Source organism: Tetrao urogallus, assembly GCF_951394365.1.
Source record: "Tetrao urogallus genome assembly, chromosome: 17".
Classification (NCBI taxonomy): domain Eukaryota; kingdom Metazoa; phylum Chordata; class Aves; order Galliformes; family Phasianidae; genus Tetrao; species Tetrao urogallus.
This window is the reverse complement of record NC_136830.1, coordinates 5,232,225-5,252,812: the sequence shown is the minus strand read 5'-3', so window position 1 is coordinate 5,252,812 and position 20,588 is coordinate 5,232,225. Positions and strand designations below refer to the sequence as shown.

Sequence of the window (20,588 nt, the reverse complement as noted above, 5' to 3'; positions counted from 1 at the left end):
TGCTGTAAATGCTAGCTGTAGCCACTGATAATAAAGCAGCCTGCACCTGAAACAGCATGTTAGGAATCATTTATTAAGCACCAGCTTAATAATACTCGCTTACAGTACTCAAATGATCTTTTTACTTTACATCCCTCTTCCCTCGTTGACTTTTTTTCTTCATAAACACATTTTTTTCCTTGGTACAAAATGTATCCAAAACAAAGGCAAAATATTTCATACAGCTTGCTGTTGAAATACTTCATGTTGCTGCTCTGCCTGTTCACTGCCCAGGTCCAGACAGGCTCTTGTTCATGAACTGTCTCTTCACAAAGCAGATCCACCACTGCAGGAGAAAACATAATCAGAAAACAGGCAAAAGAAGTTTCTGTCTTATAAATGAAATAGAGACTTAAAAGTATGTTTATTACCTATTCCAGGGACTGCATCAGAAAGCTATGTCTTTGAAACTAAATTAGCCTGAATAATCTCATTATTCAATGCAAGCATATTTGCACATGAAATAGGTGATCAGGAGGTAGTTCATGCACTGATTGGCTACTTTTTAAAATCCAGATAAAAGGCAAAATGGTCTACTTCAAAGAAGCAATGAGATCAGAACTGCCTGGAAATATAAACAGCATCTCTCATGCCTTTTAATTTCTATTTGAAAAGAGTCCCTAGCCAACGGCACAATTGCAATACTTTGAAGAGTTAAACTAGAACTGCCTATTACTGCCCCACTTTTTAAAGTACTTGAATTGGAATTTGTCGTCTTACCATGTTACAGCTGGAAATTTATTGACAACTGTCAGTCCTCTGTTTTGCTAGCCTGGTAAAATCAGGGAAGCCTGCTCCAGAGTTACCTATGTCTGATCCCTCACCCTCTCCTCTTGCTTCTCTCCATCTTTTGGAAAAAAAAACCAAGCCTCTCATTAAATCTGTGATGATCAGGCCAAATCCTTACCTTACTAGGCTTGTCACTCTGAGGATCGAATACTTTTTCACAGAGTCGAAGACCAGTTTCTTGCCTGAGCTGCTGCAAATATGCTCTCATCACCTCTGAAATACAGCAGGACAAAATAGCATTAAATCAAACTAAATTGAGCATGGAAGCAGTAGACAAACACTGCTTAAAGCAGAAAACGTGAGCTTTCTCATCTCATCTGTAGGCCCTTGCTGGCTGCCTGTTCAATTTACAGCCATACTTGGAATTTTTATGATATTTGTATCAGTGAAATGGATCATGCAAACTGTTTTCTTCTTTCAGTTAAACCTCTGCCCATCATTTTGGGCTTCCTCTTTGCCAGTGTGGGAGTTGGTTCAGGCTCTGTTATAGAATCTATCTAGCAATTACACTGATGCAAAAGGCAGACTCAGACTCCTATCACTTTGTTCTGTTGGATCTACAGATTAAGGGGATTCATCAGGCCCCTAAGGTCAGAAAACCTCAGAAAACAGAGCCAGAAGTTTTCAGGGTCAATTTTCTAGTCATAGTAACAAAAATGCAGCTAGTAAAGCATGGACCAAAAGAAGCCTTCAGAGTTCTTTGTTTAGTTTTACCTTCCTCTTGCTTGTTGGTAGGTTTGGCATAAATGGCGTTAAGTGGAAAACCAGGCTCCCCAGGGATTGGGAAATTAGTGATTCCCAATGTGTACATCTCTTTCTCTCCTTGGCCTTTGGAGTTGCACTGAAAGAACCAACCAATTGATTAAAAGTTACAAATGAAAACATTGGAGTAAAATATTTTAACGCTCACTAAAACATAAAGGCTGATCAAGAACAGCAACACAACATCTCCATGCAGATCCACAAGTATTTGTGGTTCTGCCAACTGGGACGGCAGTGAACAGAGTTTGTTGTGCCTTTAGAGAATATCAGCAAATGCTCTCCTGAGTACAATCCTCAGAACAGACTGGTTCCCTCCTTACCTTCTGCAGCTTTTTCAAGCACTCAGAAATGTAGAGAGTTATGTAGATCAGCGTTCTGTCAGCCTCATTCTGCAAAAAAAGAGTAAGCACAGAGCCTAGTCTGTTAGATTATAGGGGACTTCATGGAACTAGTAAGAGTTTGAAATGAGTTCATGCCATTTGTGCCAATAATATCCTCATAAGAGGGGAACTATTGCAAAAAAAAATTACCTTAATTTCATAATTTTTGAAGAAAACATTAGCTTTGAAGTAGTAGATGGCTTCATCTATAATATCTGTATCTTTAGCTAAAAAAAGAAAAAGAAAACGAAAGAAAACCAAAATTAAGCAGTGCATTGCTACATCACATTTGGACATAACTTTTACACACTGAACTACACAAACAATAATTCTTGCAAAAGCAAAATTGTTTACAAAAAGCAGAGGACTACACTAAATCTTACCCATATGAAAGACTGGTGGTGAACTCTGGCCAAAATATTTAAGTTTCTTACTCTTAGTAGTTTTAACCCCCTTTTTCTTCTCTCACTATGACTTCACACAGGGCAGTAGGTTGGCAGTTCCCCAGTTTCCTACCAGTTGAGTGACTCACCAGAGTTTTAACAGTATAGAATACGCTGTTAAAACTCTTTCTGAGGACCCAAAAATATATTTGGAAGAAGTTTACACCACTATCAAACAACCTTCCTCGTTATTCTTTTAAATTAAAAAAAAGGAGGAAGGGTAGATTACATAGTGACAAGTTGACTCGCAGCTTTCGCTTTCTTTCACTGAAGACTGCTTGAGTTCTGAAATATTTTCTTTTTCGAACTGATTGCCACACTACTGGGAGATACCATGCCTGGGTGCTAAGGGGAATTCGTAGCAGATTGTCTGTAAAATTCTTCAGTACAGAGATGCTTAATGCTGAAGCTTAGATTTTTGCTGCCCTACAGCACTGCCTATCTCCTTCCTTTAGAGCAGCTAAGCATCCTCAGCCACTGCACCAAAGCTGAGTTCTGCAGCTAAACCTCCACTTCCTCTGACAGCAAAGGGTTCACGCCACCATGTCCTCCTCACAGCCTGCTGAAAAAAACACGGAGGCACAGGAGGAAGTGTGAAAATAGCATCTGTAGGCAGTGTTAATTGCTAAAGCAACTGAATTACCTGGAGCTGCTCCAGATAACAACCATAGCAGCGTTATTTTCTGTGTTTTGCACCACTTTAGTATCTGAAAATTCTGTCTTCCTCTATAAAACACCCAATTTCTAAGCCACAACTTTTCTGCTCTGGTAGGCCTGGTCTGGAGCAAACTGTGAAAGATGATTACTAGCAAAACACAAAGGGCTTTTCACAGATTCTTGTAAACTTACTTTCTCGAGGTGCTGGGCCTTTGAACTGGCTTCTGATGGGTAGCAGTGCCATGTTACCCACTAGCTTGGTATCTGAGTCCATTAAAGTTGAATGGTAAGCCTAGAGACGGGGGAAGGCTGGTTATTATTGCTGCGGAAAATTGCCCTTCCAGCATCCTGCTGGCACAGACTGATCGCAGCTCTCCCGTGTCATCAAATACAAATCAGAGTTTTGTTGGTTAGTGATGTTTCCAGCAACCTTTCCTTGCACAAACAGTAGTCATTTCTTAAAGAGGCCGTCCGTAACTCAGCACCATTCTGGTGATAACCACAAAAGCACCATCCTGGAACCATTCATGTCAGCGGTGGTGGAAGAGGACGGGCTGAGAGGGCTTTGCTGCCCAGAGAGGAGGGGGATCTGGGCAGAGCTGAGCCAGAAGGGAAAAAAAAGAGGAAGAAGGAGGAAGGCGGCAGCCTCTAAACACATCGATCCGCTCCGCAGTGCGAGGCTCCCGCTTACAGCCCCTCTCCCACCCGCGCAGCCGCCCCAGCCCGGCCCCACAGCGCGGCCCCGGCGCTCAGCGCCCGCCCTGTCCCTTCCCTGCCCGCTCCCCTCACCGGCATGGCGAAGGGCAGGGCGCAGCTCCGTGCGAGGGCAGCGTCGCTGAGCTCGCAGCAAACCTTCCTCTTCCTTCAGGAAATGAGGCAGCGGGGCGGTGCGAGCGGGGGAAGCCGCAGCCTGCACCGCCCCGAGGAGCCGCTCCCTGACGGGGAAGCACAGAGCCGACCTCCCCCCATCCCCGCGTTGCGTCTGAGGGGAACCGTCAGCCCCTCTTGTGAGCCAGTGCCCCGTTGGCCCCCATCACTGCCTCGTCGCATGAGTCAGACCGAAAAACTGGGGAGATTTGGAGCTGAAGGCCTGGGTTTCTCCTTTCCGCGAGCAGAGGAAACCTCCGCTGTGAGGGCGGGCAGAGAGGTGGGGTGTTCAGCCTGGAGGAGAAGAAGGCTGCAAGGAGTCATTGCAGCGACACAAAGGGTGCTGCAGAACAGCTGGGAGGTGTTCTGTCGGCGGTTTTAAACCAATAAGGATGGGTTTAAATGCGATATTAAGAAGAAATTCTTTGCCATGGGTGTGGCAAGGCACTGCTGGAGAGCTGTGGGTGCCCCATCCCTGGAGGTGCTCAAGGCCAGCTTGGATGGGGCTGTGGGCAGCCTGATCTGATGGCTGGCAGTCCTGCCCATGCCAGTGGGGTTGAAACCTGGATGGTTTTGAAGTCCCTTCCAACCCAAACCATTCTACGATTTGATGACATGTCCAAAGGATGCGCGAGGCTGGAATCAAGCCAGATCAAGCCCTGCCAGGATGTGATTAATTCAGCATAGGCATCGAACGATTTGCCACATAATGAGGTTATACTGTAACTATTAAGCAAGGTCAGGATTTCTGGCTCTGTGCATCAAAGTCTCCATGAGCTGCGTTTTCCAACCTCTTTCTCGTTATGGCAATGACTACCCTGAGCTCTCACCTAACTGCCCAGTGCTGGGATAGGTCTGCCTAAGGTTCAGATAAGTGCCACGGCCTCAAAGCATTCAATCACTGGTTTGGTTTACCAAGCTGTTCCTCCAAAATGACTTTAGATGCTCTTATTCTATGAAGGTATTTGGCTGACATTTTGTATGGGATAATTTCTAAAACATGAACTATATATTACATAGAGAAAGATGACATGCCTATATAGGGACATTTACAGATACTAAGTTTTACATAACCGTGAGGCCCTTTATAGAAAATACTTTTATTCAATAACTCCATGAATAAAACCTCATTTCTTAGGATCAAGGAAAGGTTTATAAATACATGGGCATGACTAGCAGGAAAACATCCTCCAATTCAGCTGAAGGTAGCTAATAAATTAGACTAATAAATTTTAGGAGAAGTAATTAAAAATATTTTGAGAACACTTGAGAATCCAGGAGCATTCTGTATTTACAAAAGAACTATAAACAGTAGTATAGATCACTATATTCCATCATATAAACTGTCATATAGCTCACTTTTCACTAGAAATGTTAGTTATCTTAAAGGCAAAACATCAAATAAATATGTTTGTGTGGAAGGGAATGTCTTTGTTTCCTTTAAAACACGCAAGCAATGTATTTTCTTCCTCTTTTCCAACATTTGCTTTTTACTCATTCACATGATCTTGAAAATACTCATCCACAAGTGCAGATTTATCTTCTTCATATTCCTGCCAACAAAAAAACAAAAAGCATAAAACCTGACTTTTCTCTGGTGATTGTTGGACATCATCAGTTCTGTGATGCTTTATTTTAGTCACCACAACAATGTCCAACATTGTTCTACAAAACAAGGAGCAAAACTTTCTGAAAATCAATTTGTTTCTAAAGCTACCCAAAATGTATACATCAAAATCTAGATGCATTTATTTTGAATATTTAGAGAGTAGAAAATTGAATTTAAAAAAATGCGATAGAACTTCTGGACTTATTCCTTAGGATATGTGAGCTGAATGATGAAAGTAAGCAGAGCTTGGAATTGATTTTAACCCGCTGATCTTCCATCATGCATTTTACATGACAGATGTATAAAAGATTAGGAATGGTTTTACAACACATGGACTCAATGCAGAAATTCTAGGGGAAGCTCAAGGAGACACGCAAGTAGAGATCTTAGTGGTATACAATCATCTTTTCTGATCTTCAGAATTCAAAGGACAAATTTCAGTTATGATTTGTATTATGGATCCTTTCTAATGTTTCATCTTATCTTCAGAAGTACCTTACCTTCGGTTCTTTAAATTCAAGATCTTCTCCATACTGGATGGTAGTGTCTATGTGCTGCAGAACTATGTTTATACTTTCCTCATCAGAGCGATCGAAAGGTAGAAATCGAACCATACCATAGTCGTCAATCTGCAGCAAGGATTCAAAAGACACCAGTAGGGAAATACACTAAGTTTTCTTACTGCACCATTGCTGCAAGCTATGCTCAGCAATCTGGACAAGGAAAATCTAGGGCTGCTTAAAGCCACGCTGCAAGCTAATGGCAATTCCCCACTCTGAATTCCTGGCTATCAGTCCAAACTTTTACCCAATCAATAAAGCTGTCTCCCAAAATTGCTAAGAGTATGATTCACATGAATTTTACTGGCTACAGCATAAGAATCTTATGCTAACCCGAAACATCAAAAGCTGAGTTAGGACAGGCAAAAAGAAAAATGTTCAAGTGCCTGGTGATCTTTTAGATTCAAAAGGGCTTTGTTAACAAATCTGCAGGTAAACACATCGCCTCGGGGGGCAGGGGGAGAATGTTATAGTACATACAGTATCTAGCACAGCAGTGAAGTCAGTAACCACAAAGTATGGTTTACAAGTATGCAGCTGAATTAAAGAATACCAGTTAAAGAGCACGATACGTACCAATCCACATATGGACTTAGTCAGTTTTTTAAACATTTTGCTTTTCAATATATCAGTAGAATCTTCAATCATAGAATACATATCTGGATCTAAGTACCTGAGAGAAACAAAGCCATCATTAACAACGAAACACAGAACAAATGAGTCACTATGCTTTTACACAACTACCACAACCACCCATCATTCTGTGATTGTGAGTGAAGTTTATATCAAGATATTACACTACAGAGTAAGTAATGCTTTGGAACTTACTTTTCTATTTCCTTCTTAGCTTTCTTGCTCAGCAAATCCATTTTAGTCATGATGTTAATCTGTGGAATCTCTAACGAGATCATTGCACTGAGTGCTGCCAGAATTCCAGATATAAACTTAAGGAATATGAAAAATGTAGTTAAGTACAGAAAAGCACAAAATCTTCATGCAGGACACTACCACAGACCAAGCCTAACTTATGAATATATTGCATACGGGCACAAAGAATCATTATCTCTGTTGGAAAAGGGAGGTGCTAAGGTACCTGGCTGCAATCTATTGCCAGAGCTCTGAAGCACATTATATGCCAACAAAAAGGACATTAAGAAGACTGAAAGCCCTTCTCAGGATTCTTATTGCTCAACAGGGAAAGGGGTCATTCTCTCTCTGAGAAAGCTCTTATAGAACAACAGAACAATTTAGGTTGAAATGGACTTTAAGACATTGTCTGGTCTCTATAACTGAGGCAGCTGAGGACAGCAATCAGATCTTCCCCCGCTTAGCATTCCTTCCTTTGGACCAAACAAACCAAGTTCCCTTTCTTATTCTATACCAGTATGGACTTTTGTAAAACTTTACAAGAATTTGTACAAGATTTCAAATGGATACCTTAAAAGATTCCACCATGAATTGCGAATCGACAAGAAACACTCCACAGACACGGAATTCCCACTGCTGAAGCTGTTCCACCAGCTGTTTCATCACTGGCAAATGTGTATAGAGTTCGATCTGACCTAAGACACACTTGGGATATCAGTATGCAGAAATGTAAAGCTAATAGAAACAGCTCACAGTTATTAGTTACAGAAATATTGGCATTACACTTAATATGAATAACAGCTAATAAAACACAGTCTCTTTTCAGACAACCCTGCCTGTATTTGGATGGAATCATACAGTAAATCTGGAGAGGAAAAAAGAGCTGCATTTTCCTCTCCTGATCTCCAGTTAGCATTTGTTAGCAGTTGCCATAGACTTCACCCACTGTATGATGTTACCAAAAGTCACTGCTGTCACCCAATTTCAAATGGGGCCAAGTTCACTTCTGGAGCATCTGAAAGTGACTCTTGACAACCGTTAACAAACCAAAAAATGTGTGAAAATGAGGCTGAGGGGAGACCTCACCACTCACTACAGGGACCTGAAAGGAGACTGCAGCAAATCATGTTACAAGAGATAGAACATGAGGAAATGGCCTCAAGTTGCACAAAGGGGGCTTTAGATTGGATGTTGTATGGGAACTGTCTGAACTACTGACAGTTGAATGAAAAGAATGAGAGAATGGCACGGAGCTGTGTCAGGGGAGGGTTGTCAGACTGGGTATTAGGGACAGGTTCTGCATTAGGACCAGAGGGCAGAGGGCACGGCCCCGAGCTGCCAGAGTTCTAGAAGCATTTGGACATTTGGCAGGGGAGATTCAGGCTGGACATTAGGAAGTATTACTTTTCAGAAAGGGTGGTCAGGCACTGGAATGGATGCCCAGGGAGGTGGTGGAGTCACCGACCCTGGGGGTGTTCAAAGAAAGGCTGGATGTTGTGTTGAGGGACATGGTTTAGTGGGAGCTATTGGGAATAGGTGAACGGTTGGACTGGATGATCTTTTAGGTCTTTTCCAACCTTGGTGATTCTATGATTCTATGACAAAACAGTCTCAGACCCAGAGTCTGGATTTTGGGTGGTGTGGTGTACAGCCCTGGATTGGACCTGATGATCCTTTACGAGTCCCTTCCAGCTCAGGATATTCTATGATTTGGGATTTCAGGTCACGGTTCTGCAGTGGTCCTGGCAGCATTATGTGGTGTTGGACTCGACCAATTCGTGGCTCTTTTCCAACCTCTGCGTACCAAGTATGACATCAAAACACACACATCTGTTTACCTGGGCAGTCAAACAGTATATAATCATCCTCCACGTGCCCGAGGCTCTCCTCCAGCCAGTTGAAGTTATTGGCAAAGTACTCCATGCAGAACACCAAGCCACCATTGGGACCGAACCGCAAGGAATCATCTTCCATCACATCATCCACCTCTATGAGCTCCCGTATATCTGCAACGACAGTACGCTTACGGACGTGGGCAGCACAAGGCTGCCATGATAAGCTCCTGTCCCCCCAGCTCTCTCCGGACGCCAGGTAGGCGCAGAGCGCACTCACCTGCCATAACGGGATAGCTGAAGAACTCGGCGGCCGGGTCCAGGTTAACCACCTGCACGGCGCGGCCCAGCGCCTCGCAGTGTTGCAGCATGGTGGAGCAGTACGTGCTCTGCAAGGCACGCACACGCTGTAAGCGCCCGCTCGTCGCCATCCCTCCCACCCCCCCCCCCCGCCGCCTCTCCGACCCTTCTCACCTTGCCGCTGCCCGCCGGGCCCATCACCAGCTGCGCGTAGCGCGGCATGCCGGCCTCCGCGCAACGCAAGACCGGCGGCGCTTGACCCCTCCGCCGCTCCGTAGCGCGAAGGTCCCGCGGGCTCCTCCCGGCTACGGAGCGGCCGAGGGCTCGGAACGCTCAGCTCTCGCGAGATTTCGGTGGCGGCGCTGTGAGGGCGCGCGTGCCGCGCGGTGCGTGCAGCTGCAGCCGCCGCCTGAGGAGGAGCCGCGGCCTAAGGGGTCGCCCGGGTAACGCCACGGTGCTGCGGCCGCAGAGCTCCGCGCGCCTCTCTGCCTCATTTCACCCCTCCCGCGCTCCTCATGGCACCCTTCCCCACCCCGCCTGCTGTCCCCCGGGCCCTCCGCACCCTCCCGGTCCCCGTCGGTGCCCAGCAGCCTGCCTACCCCTCGCTGCCCGGGGCCCATCGCCGCCTCTCGGGGGTTCCCTGCCCCTTCACGCCCCTCGGGCTCCCGGGTCCGTTCCCTCGGCTGTGTTGCGGCTCCTGCTGGCCCCGAGTCTTCACAGACACAGCCCTGGTGGTCCCGGGGCTCCCTCGTGCACTCAGCCCCACAGTTCTTGACAGGTGTTTTATTTTAACTCCTTGAGTGCTTCTGCTCTTACAGTTACACCTCTTTTCTCTGAGCTTTGTAGTTTGGTCAGTCTCTGGGAGTTTGTTATGTAGGGAATGATGTAAATAATACAAAACGTGAGTCCTGACTCTTTGATTTTGTAACCTGCAGGCTTGTGACATGGCCACAGATGTAGCTGAGCCTGTGGTCCCTGACTGTAGAGGAGACATAAGGAGTGGTGCCAGGTCGGATGCTGACTACCCCCTTCGGGTTCTCTACTGCGGAGGCAAGTGCTGAGGGGCAGCTGCCCACAGTTCTTACAGTGGGGTGTTAGTAAGGGCAGCCAGGCAGAAAAAGTGAGACGGTTGGAGGTTTTCTTCTGGTCAGCTTCGAGTCAGATAGACCATGGTCAGGGTGACCTTTCTGATGGAGGTGCTGATGGCCTTCTGGAAATGAAAGCTCTGTTAGAGGAGTGGTGCTCAGACATTTTGAGCAAAGATTTGTTCCCGCAGAAAGCTGGTAAAACCTTTAGCATAGAAAAGCCATCTGACTGTTGGTGTGAGAACAAGGAATAAAGTTAAGGGAAGTAATGGATGCACTGTTTGGAATTATGCTTTACTCATATTTGTAGTCATATGTCTGGATTTTTTGAAGGATATAATGTTGAGGTCTGTGCTTTAGATAAGTATGTTATTTTGCATTGGGTTTGAATATTGTTGCAGGATTTCTATTGTGAATGAGGCTGCATTGTTGGTTTGGGTGTGTTCTGTAGGATGAAGACTGCCCAAGAAGCTGCTGTTCTGACAGATTTATCTTAATGCACAGCATGAAAGCAAATGACTAAGAGAAAAATTATAATGGTATCATTGTCATCTTTTGAATCAGCATATGTTTATTACAAGATGTTGTGATGAAATAAAGCTTCAGAATACCAGTTTAACTAGAACACTAAGGCTGTGCGTTGAGAACTCAATTGTAATTTCTTTTTTTTTCCCTCTTGCTCCAGTCTGTTCATTGCCAACAGAGGTGAGTTAGTTTTTTGTTTCTTCTTTCCAGTATGACTTCCACAATGATTCTTTCTGATCTTCTCCTGCTTTCAGTTATGTCGATTCTGTGCTTTTATCTGCTGTCATCTTTAGGATGTCATGTGTCTTCCTGTGTGCTGGTGAAGCATTGGTATTTGGAGGGCTAAGGAGAAATGTCTGAGCTAAATAAATAGCAAAAGGATTTTGTTGTTTTTGTTTGTGATGTATCTTGTAATTACTTTGCCAACAGCATTTATGTGGCCTTTCTTCTCTAGTACTGCGAATACATGCCTGATGTGACTAAATGCAGACAATGGTTAGAGAAGAACTTTCCAGATGAGTTTGCAAAACTTACAGTAGGTGAGAATTTTCCTTTATTCCTGGTTAATATGTGTACTCAGACACACAAACAAATTCTTGAGCTTGCCCATTTCTCATCTCTTCCATCTGCATTGAGTCTGAAAATTAAATTATTTTCCCAAAAGTTCAGCCTGCTTTTGGATGCTGTGAAAACAAGTTTGATTACGTCAGAAAAAAAAATCAGAAATGAAGTTTGGCCCGTACTAAAGTTTCTACAGTGAGCACTGTGACAACATGCAGTTGCTTCCTGTCAAAGCTGATTTATCCAATTTTATGTCTTTGCAGTGCAGGCAGCGGGTTGCTGGGAGGCAGGTCGTTAGTGCTATGGAACTTGATGATTTGAATTTCCAGTGCCAGTAATTTTTGTCTCTTTCTGAGATTACTGAAGGAGACTATTAAAGTTGTAACTGTATCTTTGATATGAAGGTCACAAGCCTAATTTGACCAAGGACTTTAAGGAACACGCATCAGTCAAGGGATGCTGCACTAGAGCAAGCTACTTAGGGGCCCAGTGAAATGTCAGTGTAGCTGATTTCTTGTTTCTTTAAGGGCGTGTGTTACACTGCTAATTTTGTTCTTTTGTTCTCTCACCATTCCTCTCTGATGTATTTAAGAAAATTCACCAAAACAGGAAGCTGGGGTTGGAGAAGGCCAAGGAGCTGCAGGAGAAGAAGAAGAGAAGAAGAAGCAAAAGAGAGGCAAGGTCTAAATAGTTGCTTGTGGTATTGATTTATAAGCTGTTGGGGTCACCTTTTCCTGATCTATGGGCTTAGACTGTGGCACAGCTTCCTTGCGTTTTGGTTGTTAGCTATGCTTTGACTGCAGAAAAAGTACCAAATAAATTCCTTTCAACTAGCAGCAGAGTTTGCACGGAGGTAGATGCTAACAAAGGAACTGTACAGTAGTAGCAGTAAGAGAAAGGTGAGCTGCTTCTGCGTTGCTCCTGTCATTGCTGTGGCACTTATTCAGAGAGTACTTATTCTCAACTTGCAATCCACTGGTGTACCTCCCAGAAGGTTTCTGCTTTGTTTAGCAGCAGTTCACAGGTTGCTTGCAGAGTAGAACAAAGAAGCTTTCCTCTCTTAATGCCTCAGACCACTACTTTTGTCTTTTTTTTCCTTCTGTCTCACAGAATTCTCATAACAGAATTTGGTTTTACACTTTAGCACTACTGCCTGTCTCCATTAACAGCTATGTCTCTTCTAGCATAGATAGAGCTACGCACTATCTAAGAACAGATACTGTTTTATTGTTGGATTTCTCTGTTTAATTAACATAGTTTTCCCCCACAAATTAGAATACAGTGGTTATTAATACATATTTGCCTGTCTGATGTCAGTTGTGCCTGTAGTGCTTCATAAACGGTGGTTTGTAGCCCACTGAGATTCATATTTTAAGCCACATGTCCCTGCAGATGTTTTATTTGTGTGCCTTGGGAACCAGTCATGTTTATCCTTGTCTGTGGGATATGTGTAGTGACAAAAGTAGCTTTAAATTCTCTAGCTTGGGTGCTTTTTTCCAGACACTTCAGAACATTTTCTTTAAATATAATGTCATTGTGTGGCATGCTGCTGATAGTTGTCAGCTTGGCTTTGGTCATAAAATAAGTGTTTAAAATATTTGTGGGTGAAAATGGAAATCCAGAAATGGAACCTCAAGTTTTGTGACAATTTAAAGTATAGTGTGAAGTATGATGGCACAATTCTGAAGAGAGAGGATGAAAAGGAAAGAAACAAGCGGAAAATTACTGCAGGTATTGACTGAAGAAACTTTGAGAGAGAAATCTACTGTCTTAAGTTATTATTTGCCAATTTCTAGTAATGCAGAATTGAAAGTGCTGCATGTTAGGGGGGGAAAAAAGCATTCACAAGAAGTGAGTCTGCTTGACATAGATTCTTCTAAGTTTTCTTGGTGAGAAAGCTCTGGAACAGGACTTTAGTTACCCTGGGGTAACTTGATGAGTGTATACAAAGTTAGCTGAGATCATAATCTGATTTGAAGGACTCTAATGAGTGGGATTAATCTTCTGCATGCCTTACTCTGATTTATATCTACCTCATGTGTGAAGCATTCCCTCAAGTTGACCTAGAAACACAGTAAATAAGAAATGAAGTCATGTGCAAGCTTGGCAGTCAACTACTGTAGCTGCCTTCTGCTTGAGGTGTGGTGTTCTGAGGGGTTGGGTTTTTTCCTGCTAACCTTTATATAGATTTGTTTTGTACTGCAGTCCTGTGTTGATACTTAGAACTTCATGTGCTGTTTGACACAGCAGTCTAAGCAGGCAAGGTTTCTTAGCCTTAGTAAATAGACACAAGCGATTTTCTTTGCCTTACACAAAAGCCATAAAGATTTAAAAGTAACAGTTTGTTCCTAACTTAAGATGAATACCAAACAAAAATCCTTTAAAGAGGGGTTAAATGTAGACCAAATGCAGTGGTTAGTGGAATGTGGGGAACACCCATCAAGGCTCTGATGTGCATTCTGTTCTTTAATGCACATGACATGCATATGTTGTTATTTCTTGTAACATTAACTTTTGACCTGGGACCTTTCTTTTAAGAAATTAAACTAGAAGGTTCGGAATGGGAGATGACTAACATCCAAAATACTTTTTTGTTTACATACACAGACTGGGAGATAGGCTTCTTTGTTTACAGGACTGAAATGTAGCCTTACAGTCTTTAACTGTTACGTCATTTAACTAATCATGTAATATATTCTGCTTTAAAGGTGGAAGAGGTCAGATAAAACAGAAAAAGAAGACTGTACCACAAAAAGTCACAATAGCTAAAATTCCTAGAGCAAAGAAAAAATATGTCACAAGAGTCTGTGGCCTTGCAACGTTTGGTGAGTTGACATTTGTTGGTGTGTTGTGTAGATTTTAGATGTGCTTGCCCTTAACCTCATCTTACCTAGAGTCTTAGCTTCTTTAATGTGAGGAGAAAAGGTAACCTTTCAGATATTTCTTCTGATTGTATTACCTTGAGTGGTTTGCAGAATTTCAATGGAAATACTGAAGTCTGGACTTTAAACTACCATGGTTAAAACAGTTTTAATTATGAGAAGATCTGCTATCTGGACGATGACTGTTCTTCAACTGTCGGTTTTCCCATACACAGAAATCGATCTTAAGGAAGCACAGAGGTTTTTTGCTCAGAAATTTTCCTGCGGTGCCTCAGTAACAGGAGAAGATGAAATCATCATCCAGGGCGATTTCACAGATGACATTATCGATGTAATCCAGGAGAAGTGGCCTGAGGTAACCAGGGGCTTTCTCTGTAAGAGCTCTAGTTTTCAGTAGTAGCCTGTGACGTTTCCAGTGATTTTCAGAGACAGATGTGATGTTGGGCAGCACAGGCCGGTGTGCAGAAGTAACCCACTGTTGCCCCCCTACCAACCTATGAATCATTAGGTTAAGGAGTGATTAAAGTTGAATGCTGTTTCAACTGTCCAAAAAAAAAAACCAATCAGACTCCCAGAGCGTGGAGTGCTGAATGCTTCCCCACTTCATTGCACATACAGCAATGAGACATGCAAGAAGGAAATATATTTAATGTGGTGTTTTGGCTTTTTTTCTCCCCCAGGTGGATGATGATAGCATTGAAGATCTTGGAGAAGTCAAGAAGTGATGGTTGAAGACTATCTTTATTTAATTACATGGTTATAAATGGCATAGCCAAAGTGAGGCTTCTAAACCCATGGATTCTGCAGTGATGCTGTGGAGAGCCCACATCCTTGGCAATTTCACTGTTCTGTATAGGCTGCTTGGATTTTTTTGTTGTGATGTTTGCTGAAGTAAAATTGGGGTCTATCATGCCTACGCATGAAGATTTAAATAAAATTCCTCTTCTTCACTGAAGATGGCTTCTGTTTTCTGAAGAGCTATTTTCATTCCTAATCTTATAGAGAAATAATAATTTAAGTAATTAAGAGTTTTCTGCTGAATTAAGTATTTAAAGCATACATCAAATGTACAGAAGCATGCACCTCTGACTTGCCAGCATAAAATCTGAGAAATGAGAGCAGGAGGAACGCTCCACAGGTTTGCTTGCAGGAAAATGTATTTTAAAAGATAGTGGTGTTTCTAACGAGCTCACTGGATCTCTGGAAGCTGTTCTGTTATAAAGCTTAGCAGGGCAGTCACTTCCATTCATCGACCTCCGGTTGGGTTCACACGTGTCGGCTCAGCATTATTCATTTCCGAACGGCTCTGCCGTCCCGCAGATCCTAAGCTGGCAGCCCGCGGTCTCCCGGCCGAGGCGGGATTCGAACCCTCGGTGTCCCCTCTGGGATGGGCGGCGCGGTGACGTCACTCGAGAGCATTAGAGCGTGGGGCGGTGCGGTGCGGGATCTCCTCACAGATTTCAGAGGAGATTTGTTTGTTTTAATCCGTTTTTGCGGCGTTTAACGCATCGGAGGCCGTCGGCTGCCTGTTTGCTGCGTGCTCCGGTCAGAATCACTCCCCGACGTTCACCGCAGTTTCCCCGGCACTGCCGCGCTCGGCTTCTCCTCAGGCAGCGCTGGCTGTGGGGTAACGCCGTGCTGCCCGCTGCAGGCAGCGCCCGCCAGCCCCGCACAGACCGCCCGGTGGGGGTGGGCTCTGTAATGCAAAAACATTCGGACTTAAAGTCACCTGGAGTTCACTGTCAGCAATGTCAGGCTCCTTGTATTCGCACGTGGTTTTAGCCATAGCTGTACAATTGTATCTGCTCAGTTCTGCAACGAGCAAACATTACCTTCATAGCAAGAAAGCGAGGCACCTTGATGAGATAACGGTTGTGTGTGCAGAAAGGCTGCGAAGTCCCGTGAAAGGCAGATGGAGGTGAATGTAGGGCTGCACGTGTGCCTGAGAGGACTCGTGCTGTCTGAAGGGACGTGGTGAACAAAAACATTACATGAAATGGTTTTCAAGAGACTTACAAGCCTTCTGAGCTGTGTTCATTTGAGCTCTGTGAGGCATGCTCAGTTTTTCTGTTGCTAATAATTGGTGTGTTATCTTTCATGGTAGCTTTCCAAAAAAATTCTGTCGTCATTCCTTGTTCCGGAATTCCGCAAAATTTGGAAGCACATAATAACAATTTATGCTGAGCATCAAATAGAAATGAAGATTCTGTAGTTTTGGTTTGGCATGGTTTGCTTTTAGAGGATCACTGCAGTTCTGCAATAGAAATACTGTTTATTGCTATGCAGCGTTTTCCTAAATGCGTGCAGAAATGGCCCTGTCGATCTGGAAGGCTTTGAGTGTGATTTGACTGCAAGTATATAAGAATAGTTTATTTAGAACAAACAAAGCAGCACTGGTACGAAAAAACTGACTTCCTTTCTGTCTCTTCCAGGATGCCAGTTCCCACATAAGTAAACTGCAGCGTGTGTTGCCTGAATCTCAACAGCCTGGGAGCTTAGCAATCTCCTCCGCTTGAGCTCTCGCTGCAGTCCAAACAGCAGCAGCATTAACACGGTATTTACTGCTCATCTACAGCTGGATTGAGGTGGCTGGGAGGAGTAGTTGTGAACATGATGCTTGACCTGTGCAATGACACGATGATAAATAATGCTCCCCTCGTGCTTTGCTGTAGAACACGTTTCTACATGACTTAGTGACAACACTTGAATATTTCTGTCGGATTCTTTATGGCTGGCCAAGGTCATGACAGGATTTGACTTTTTCATGCATCCAAACAGATGGGAGGAAGAAGTCATTTTAGAGCAAGCTGTAGGAGGTCTGGAAGAAAGTGAACACAAGTGTGACTTTCACTCAGAACTAGTTTATTATCTGACTGTATTTGTGGAAAGGAGGACACTGTAGGAAAAGGTGGTATATAGAATAGTTTTCTGTGAACTTAAGCCTAACTCTCTGTGTGAATTACCATAGAATTTGTGTGGGTTAATAGTTCTAGTTTCTCTCATTACAGGATCAGAGAACATGCCAAAGGGGGAAAGAACCTGTGTATAGCTGTCATGGCAGTGCACACAATCAATGTGAACTCTAATTGGGAGCTTCTGTTCTAAATACGTAAGCAATAGAAGTAATTTGAGAAAGTGGCATTAGTTTGTTTTCATAAATATCCATATCAATTTCTGCCTTTTTTTGGTCATGATTTGCAATGATTGTACCACTAGAAATGAGTAAACTAATGTGTATGGTAAAGGTAGGATTTGGGCTTTTGGTTTTAAATCAGGGTGCTAATGAAAAGGCTGCGTGCTGAATCCTCAGCTCTGCTTTCCTCTGAAAGGTATTACTTCACCTTATCGCCTTGGATGAACTTGACCAGAACAATGTAAGTACCAGACAAACAAAAGCAACTCTGATAACATTCAGAACCAGCAAACCTTAGTTGTGCTGGTACTGACTGAGAGAGTGTAAAGATTGTGCGCCAGCATTTGCATCAACTGAAAGGGTATTTTGTTCTGAAGTTCATCAGCAGGATTTCATGCAGTGTGAAAGACAGCAGCAGTGCAGTGTTTTGCAAAGACTGTCTTGTGGGTTGGATTCCTGAAAAGCCCTCTGCAAAACAGAGGTTGCTTGTGGCTGTGGCCCATCCCCATCAGATGTCTGGCTCCTGCTGGCTGATTGGCACATCGCAGCTCAGCTCAACGCGCTGCCCGTCAGAGCACGATGCTGCTTTACAGCCTGACGCTGCAGTTGTGAGCTTGGAAATTAGCTTCTCCTTTGGAACGGTTGCTGTAGAAAATGAAGCACCGCAGTATTTACTGTCAGGGGTGGCTTCTGAACCACATCTGTAGGACTTTGATCTACTTTCAGAGCAGTTCTGGACAGGAACTTGCCAAGCGTGTTCTGGTTAATCTATGCAGGCTAACTAATCTCTGTTTACAGGCAGCTCTACCTGAGGCTGTTTTAAACTCCACTTCAAAACGCAGTCTATCAAAATTAACCCTTGAAATGCGATCAGTTAGAATTTGTGCCTGATGAATTCTGTGCCCTGTTTGGAGGAGGGAGGAGAAAAGCAACTTGAAAAGCGTGTCATTGCTGCCTGCCAGTTTAAATCTGGCAGCTCCATAATTTCGCATTGTCCGAGTTCTTTGATTTCCATGTTGTGTTTTTGCATTACAATACAGACAACCCAACTTGCAGAAACTCAAAACGGGACGCAGTTATCTGCTTCAGAACAAGATGCTTAAGTTCCCGTTCTTTTCTCAATGATGCTTTGTATGTTTGTTTCTTTGTTTTCACACTTGAATAATTTTTGTTTGCTCCCCTTTTTCTATAAATGCATTTGCAACCTGAATCGAAAGTCAGCGGATTTCTGAGACGAGCCTTTCAGAATTCCAGGTGCCCTGCTCTCAATGCATTTCCAGTAAAACTCTTGTGTGTCCCATAGCAGCAAACAGATACAAAGGCAGCCAGTAATTCCTTCAGTCCAACAATTAAACTTTTCTCAAGCGTGTTCCTCATGCTCCCTGCCCAGAAAAAGCTCTGGCCAGTCACATCTTGGTGCTCCATTCCTGAGCTGCAGCCCTTGTACCTGCACACAGCTCATTGTAATTAGAGTCCTTCTGCACGTTACAGATAACACAGTCAAGGATACGAACATTGTTGAGTAAGAGACTGGGAAGTGTTTTTCAGTGCCACAGCCAAGGGTTGTGTCAGCATATATTGTTCTGGGGCTCAGAGCTCCAAAAGTAGAACGTATTGAATAGAGCTGTTTCAAAAAGCAGTCTTGCCCGTAGCAGATTGTTTTTTCTTTTGTATAAATCCCGGAAATTTCTCACTGTCTGATTATTTGTTCAACTGATGTGAATGGGATGCTTGCGACAGGCACCACGTTGTCTAGTTTTGTGGACAAAAGGTAACTGGATATGGTGAAAGTCCAGAAAACCACATGAAATTGAATTAGAACTAGCGACAGCGAGGGAAAAATTAACAAAAAAGGAAATCTTCCAGTGCTACCAATGCAACCCGAGAGCATGTCTGCAAAGGGAGGTGGGTACACAGCGTGCTGCAGTGCCAAGCTGTGTGGCACTGTCTCCTTCCTCATGGGCACAGCAGGGATGATTTTGTGGGAGCTGCTGGTGTGTTCACACTGCACGCCCTGCGCTGGCCGTCTCCAGTGGAGCTCTCCCCTTTGTGCCCCTGGGAGCAGCGTTAGCCTACAGCCCTGCTCTGCTGCTGTTGCTGCAGGGACGCAGTGCATTAAGTCTGGAGACGCTCGGTCTTCTTTCAGAAGAAGCTGGGTTTGCTTAGGACACGTTAATGGGGCTCTCAGAGGAAGTGGATGCTGAGCAGCCAGAATGCCCTCACTTTGCTTTAATACTCCTGTGTGGAGATCTCTCCTTTCCCTACAGAGATGGGCTTTAGGCCAAAAGAAGGTTTTGTAGATCGAAACCAGCGCTATGACTTGCATCCTGAAACCACTGATGTTTAAATGTTTCAGGAGCAATCCCCAAAATTGCTGAGCGCCGTGCTGATGCAGCACAGCGGTAAGCACATGCTTAGCCTACAGAAATAATCTCATTTGCCTCAAGTGGGAAAGAACTGATGGCACAGCCATACCCACAGCTCTCTGTAAATCCACAGCAAGATTTAGTGACCTGCAAGTCACTGGCTACTGAATAAGTCTCAGTATCTTCTCTTAATAAAGGGCACTGAATCAGCTGTGCTCAGTTCAATCATAGAAGGAGCAGGAAGAACGGACGTGTTTCATACAGAAAAGTGGTTTTTTTATTGTTTTGAGGTCACTTGGTGGCAGGTGCTGTGACAAACACCAGGTGAATTGCCTGCTGGCAGCGATGCGGCCATTTCTAGCGGTTGATCATTTTTCCTTTAGAGAAAGATTGAGTTGGGGAGAGCTGATGAGCCACACAAAGGAGGACAGCAACAGGAAAACGGGCAGCAAAGCGTGTGCCACTGCTCGTGAGCTGTGAGTCAGGAGGTGGCCAAGGGCACAAAGATCACTCACTTGCAAAGCAAACCGGAAAGATTTTGGTTCTGTAACACACGAGTGGTGTCCCTGAGGTCATCATCCGACTGTGCTGTGCTTTGCTTACCTTCTTCTCTTTCTGTTTTCTGATGAGTCTGCAGGGTGAAAATGTATAGGAAACGGACATAAATGTGATTGCTTAATGTATCTTAGAGGAAATGTTCCTGTCTTTCCATGCAGATCTTTAACTTTCTGGAGGAAATGAAGACATTTCCACTACGGAATTAGTTTTGAACTTTCTTGAACAAAAAGGTCAAACAAGTGAAAACAGTGCTTTTGCTGCACCTTTCTTCACGTTTCACATGCTGCCCAGCACACTGCTTTCCATGGATGGTTTCCTTTGGCTGTTCCCCCCAGAACCACAAGCTCAGGGCACCTCTGCCCCTGTGTTTTTG

General features: G+C 43.9%; 3 protein-coding genes across 3 annotated transcripts; 1 reads left to right on the top strand and 2 right to left on the bottom strand.

Moving 5' to 3' along the window:
• Window positions 1–262: 262 nt before the first annotated feature.
• Window positions 263–3,865, bottom strand: ARPC3 (actin related protein 2/3 complex subunit 3; the record flags this gene model as incomplete). The annotated part of the gene is made up of 7 exons (XM_079543654.1): window positions 263–325; window positions 947–1,041; window positions 1,543–1,669; window positions 1,911–1,979; window positions 2,121–2,197; window positions 3,263–3,362; window positions 3,860–3,865. The coding sequence occupies 7 exons, from the start codon at window positions 3,863–3,865 to the stop codon at window positions 263–265; spliced, it is 537 nt and encodes a 178-aa protein (XP_079399780.1).
• A 1,562-nt stretch (window positions 3,866–5,427) lies between these two features.
• On the bottom strand, window positions 5,428–9,327 carry GPN3 (GPN-loop GTPase 3; the record flags this gene model as incomplete). Its single annotated transcript, XM_079543996.1, has 8 exons — window positions 5,428–5,490; window positions 6,047–6,175; window positions 6,683–6,779; window positions 6,935–7,050; window positions 7,544–7,668; window positions 8,812–8,979; window positions 9,086–9,194; window positions 9,280–9,327. 8 exons carry the CDS (start codon window positions 9,325–9,327, stop codon window positions 5,428–5,430), a joined length of 855 nt encoding a protein of 284 aa, XP_079400122.1.
• A 719-nt stretch (window positions 9,328–10,046) lies between these two features.
• DENR (density regulated re-initiation and release factor) lies at window positions 10,047–15,054 on the top strand. Its single transcript, XM_079544103.1, has 7 exons — window positions 10,047–10,155; window positions 10,876–10,895; window positions 11,170–11,254; window positions 11,869–11,952; window positions 13,985–14,101; window positions 14,374–14,513; window positions 14,839–15,054. The coding sequence occupies exons 1-7, from the start codon at window positions 10,050–10,052 to the stop codon at window positions 14,881–14,883; spliced, it is 597 nt and encodes a 198-aa protein (XP_079400229.1). The 5' UTR covers window positions 10,047–10,049; the 3' UTR covers window positions 14,884–15,054.
• Window positions 15,055–20,588: the final 5,534 nt, after the last annotated feature.

What these genes read in the sequence shown, in the direction of transcription:
- DENR (XM_079544103.1), top strand. Translation starts at nt 10,050, where the DNA reads ATGGCCACAGATGTAGCTGAGCCTGTGGTCCCTGACTGTAGAGGAGAC. An exon ending in GAAGAAGAAGCAAAAGAGAG is followed by an intron (nt 11,953 to 13,984) that starts GCAAGGTCTAAA and finishes TCTGCTTTAAAG; the next exon opens with GTGGAAGAGGTCAGATAAAA. An exon ending in TCCAGGAGAAGTGGCCTGAG is followed by an intron (nt 14,514 to 14,838) that starts GTAACCAGGGGC and finishes TTTCTCCCCCAG; the next exon opens with GTGGATGATGATAGCATTGA.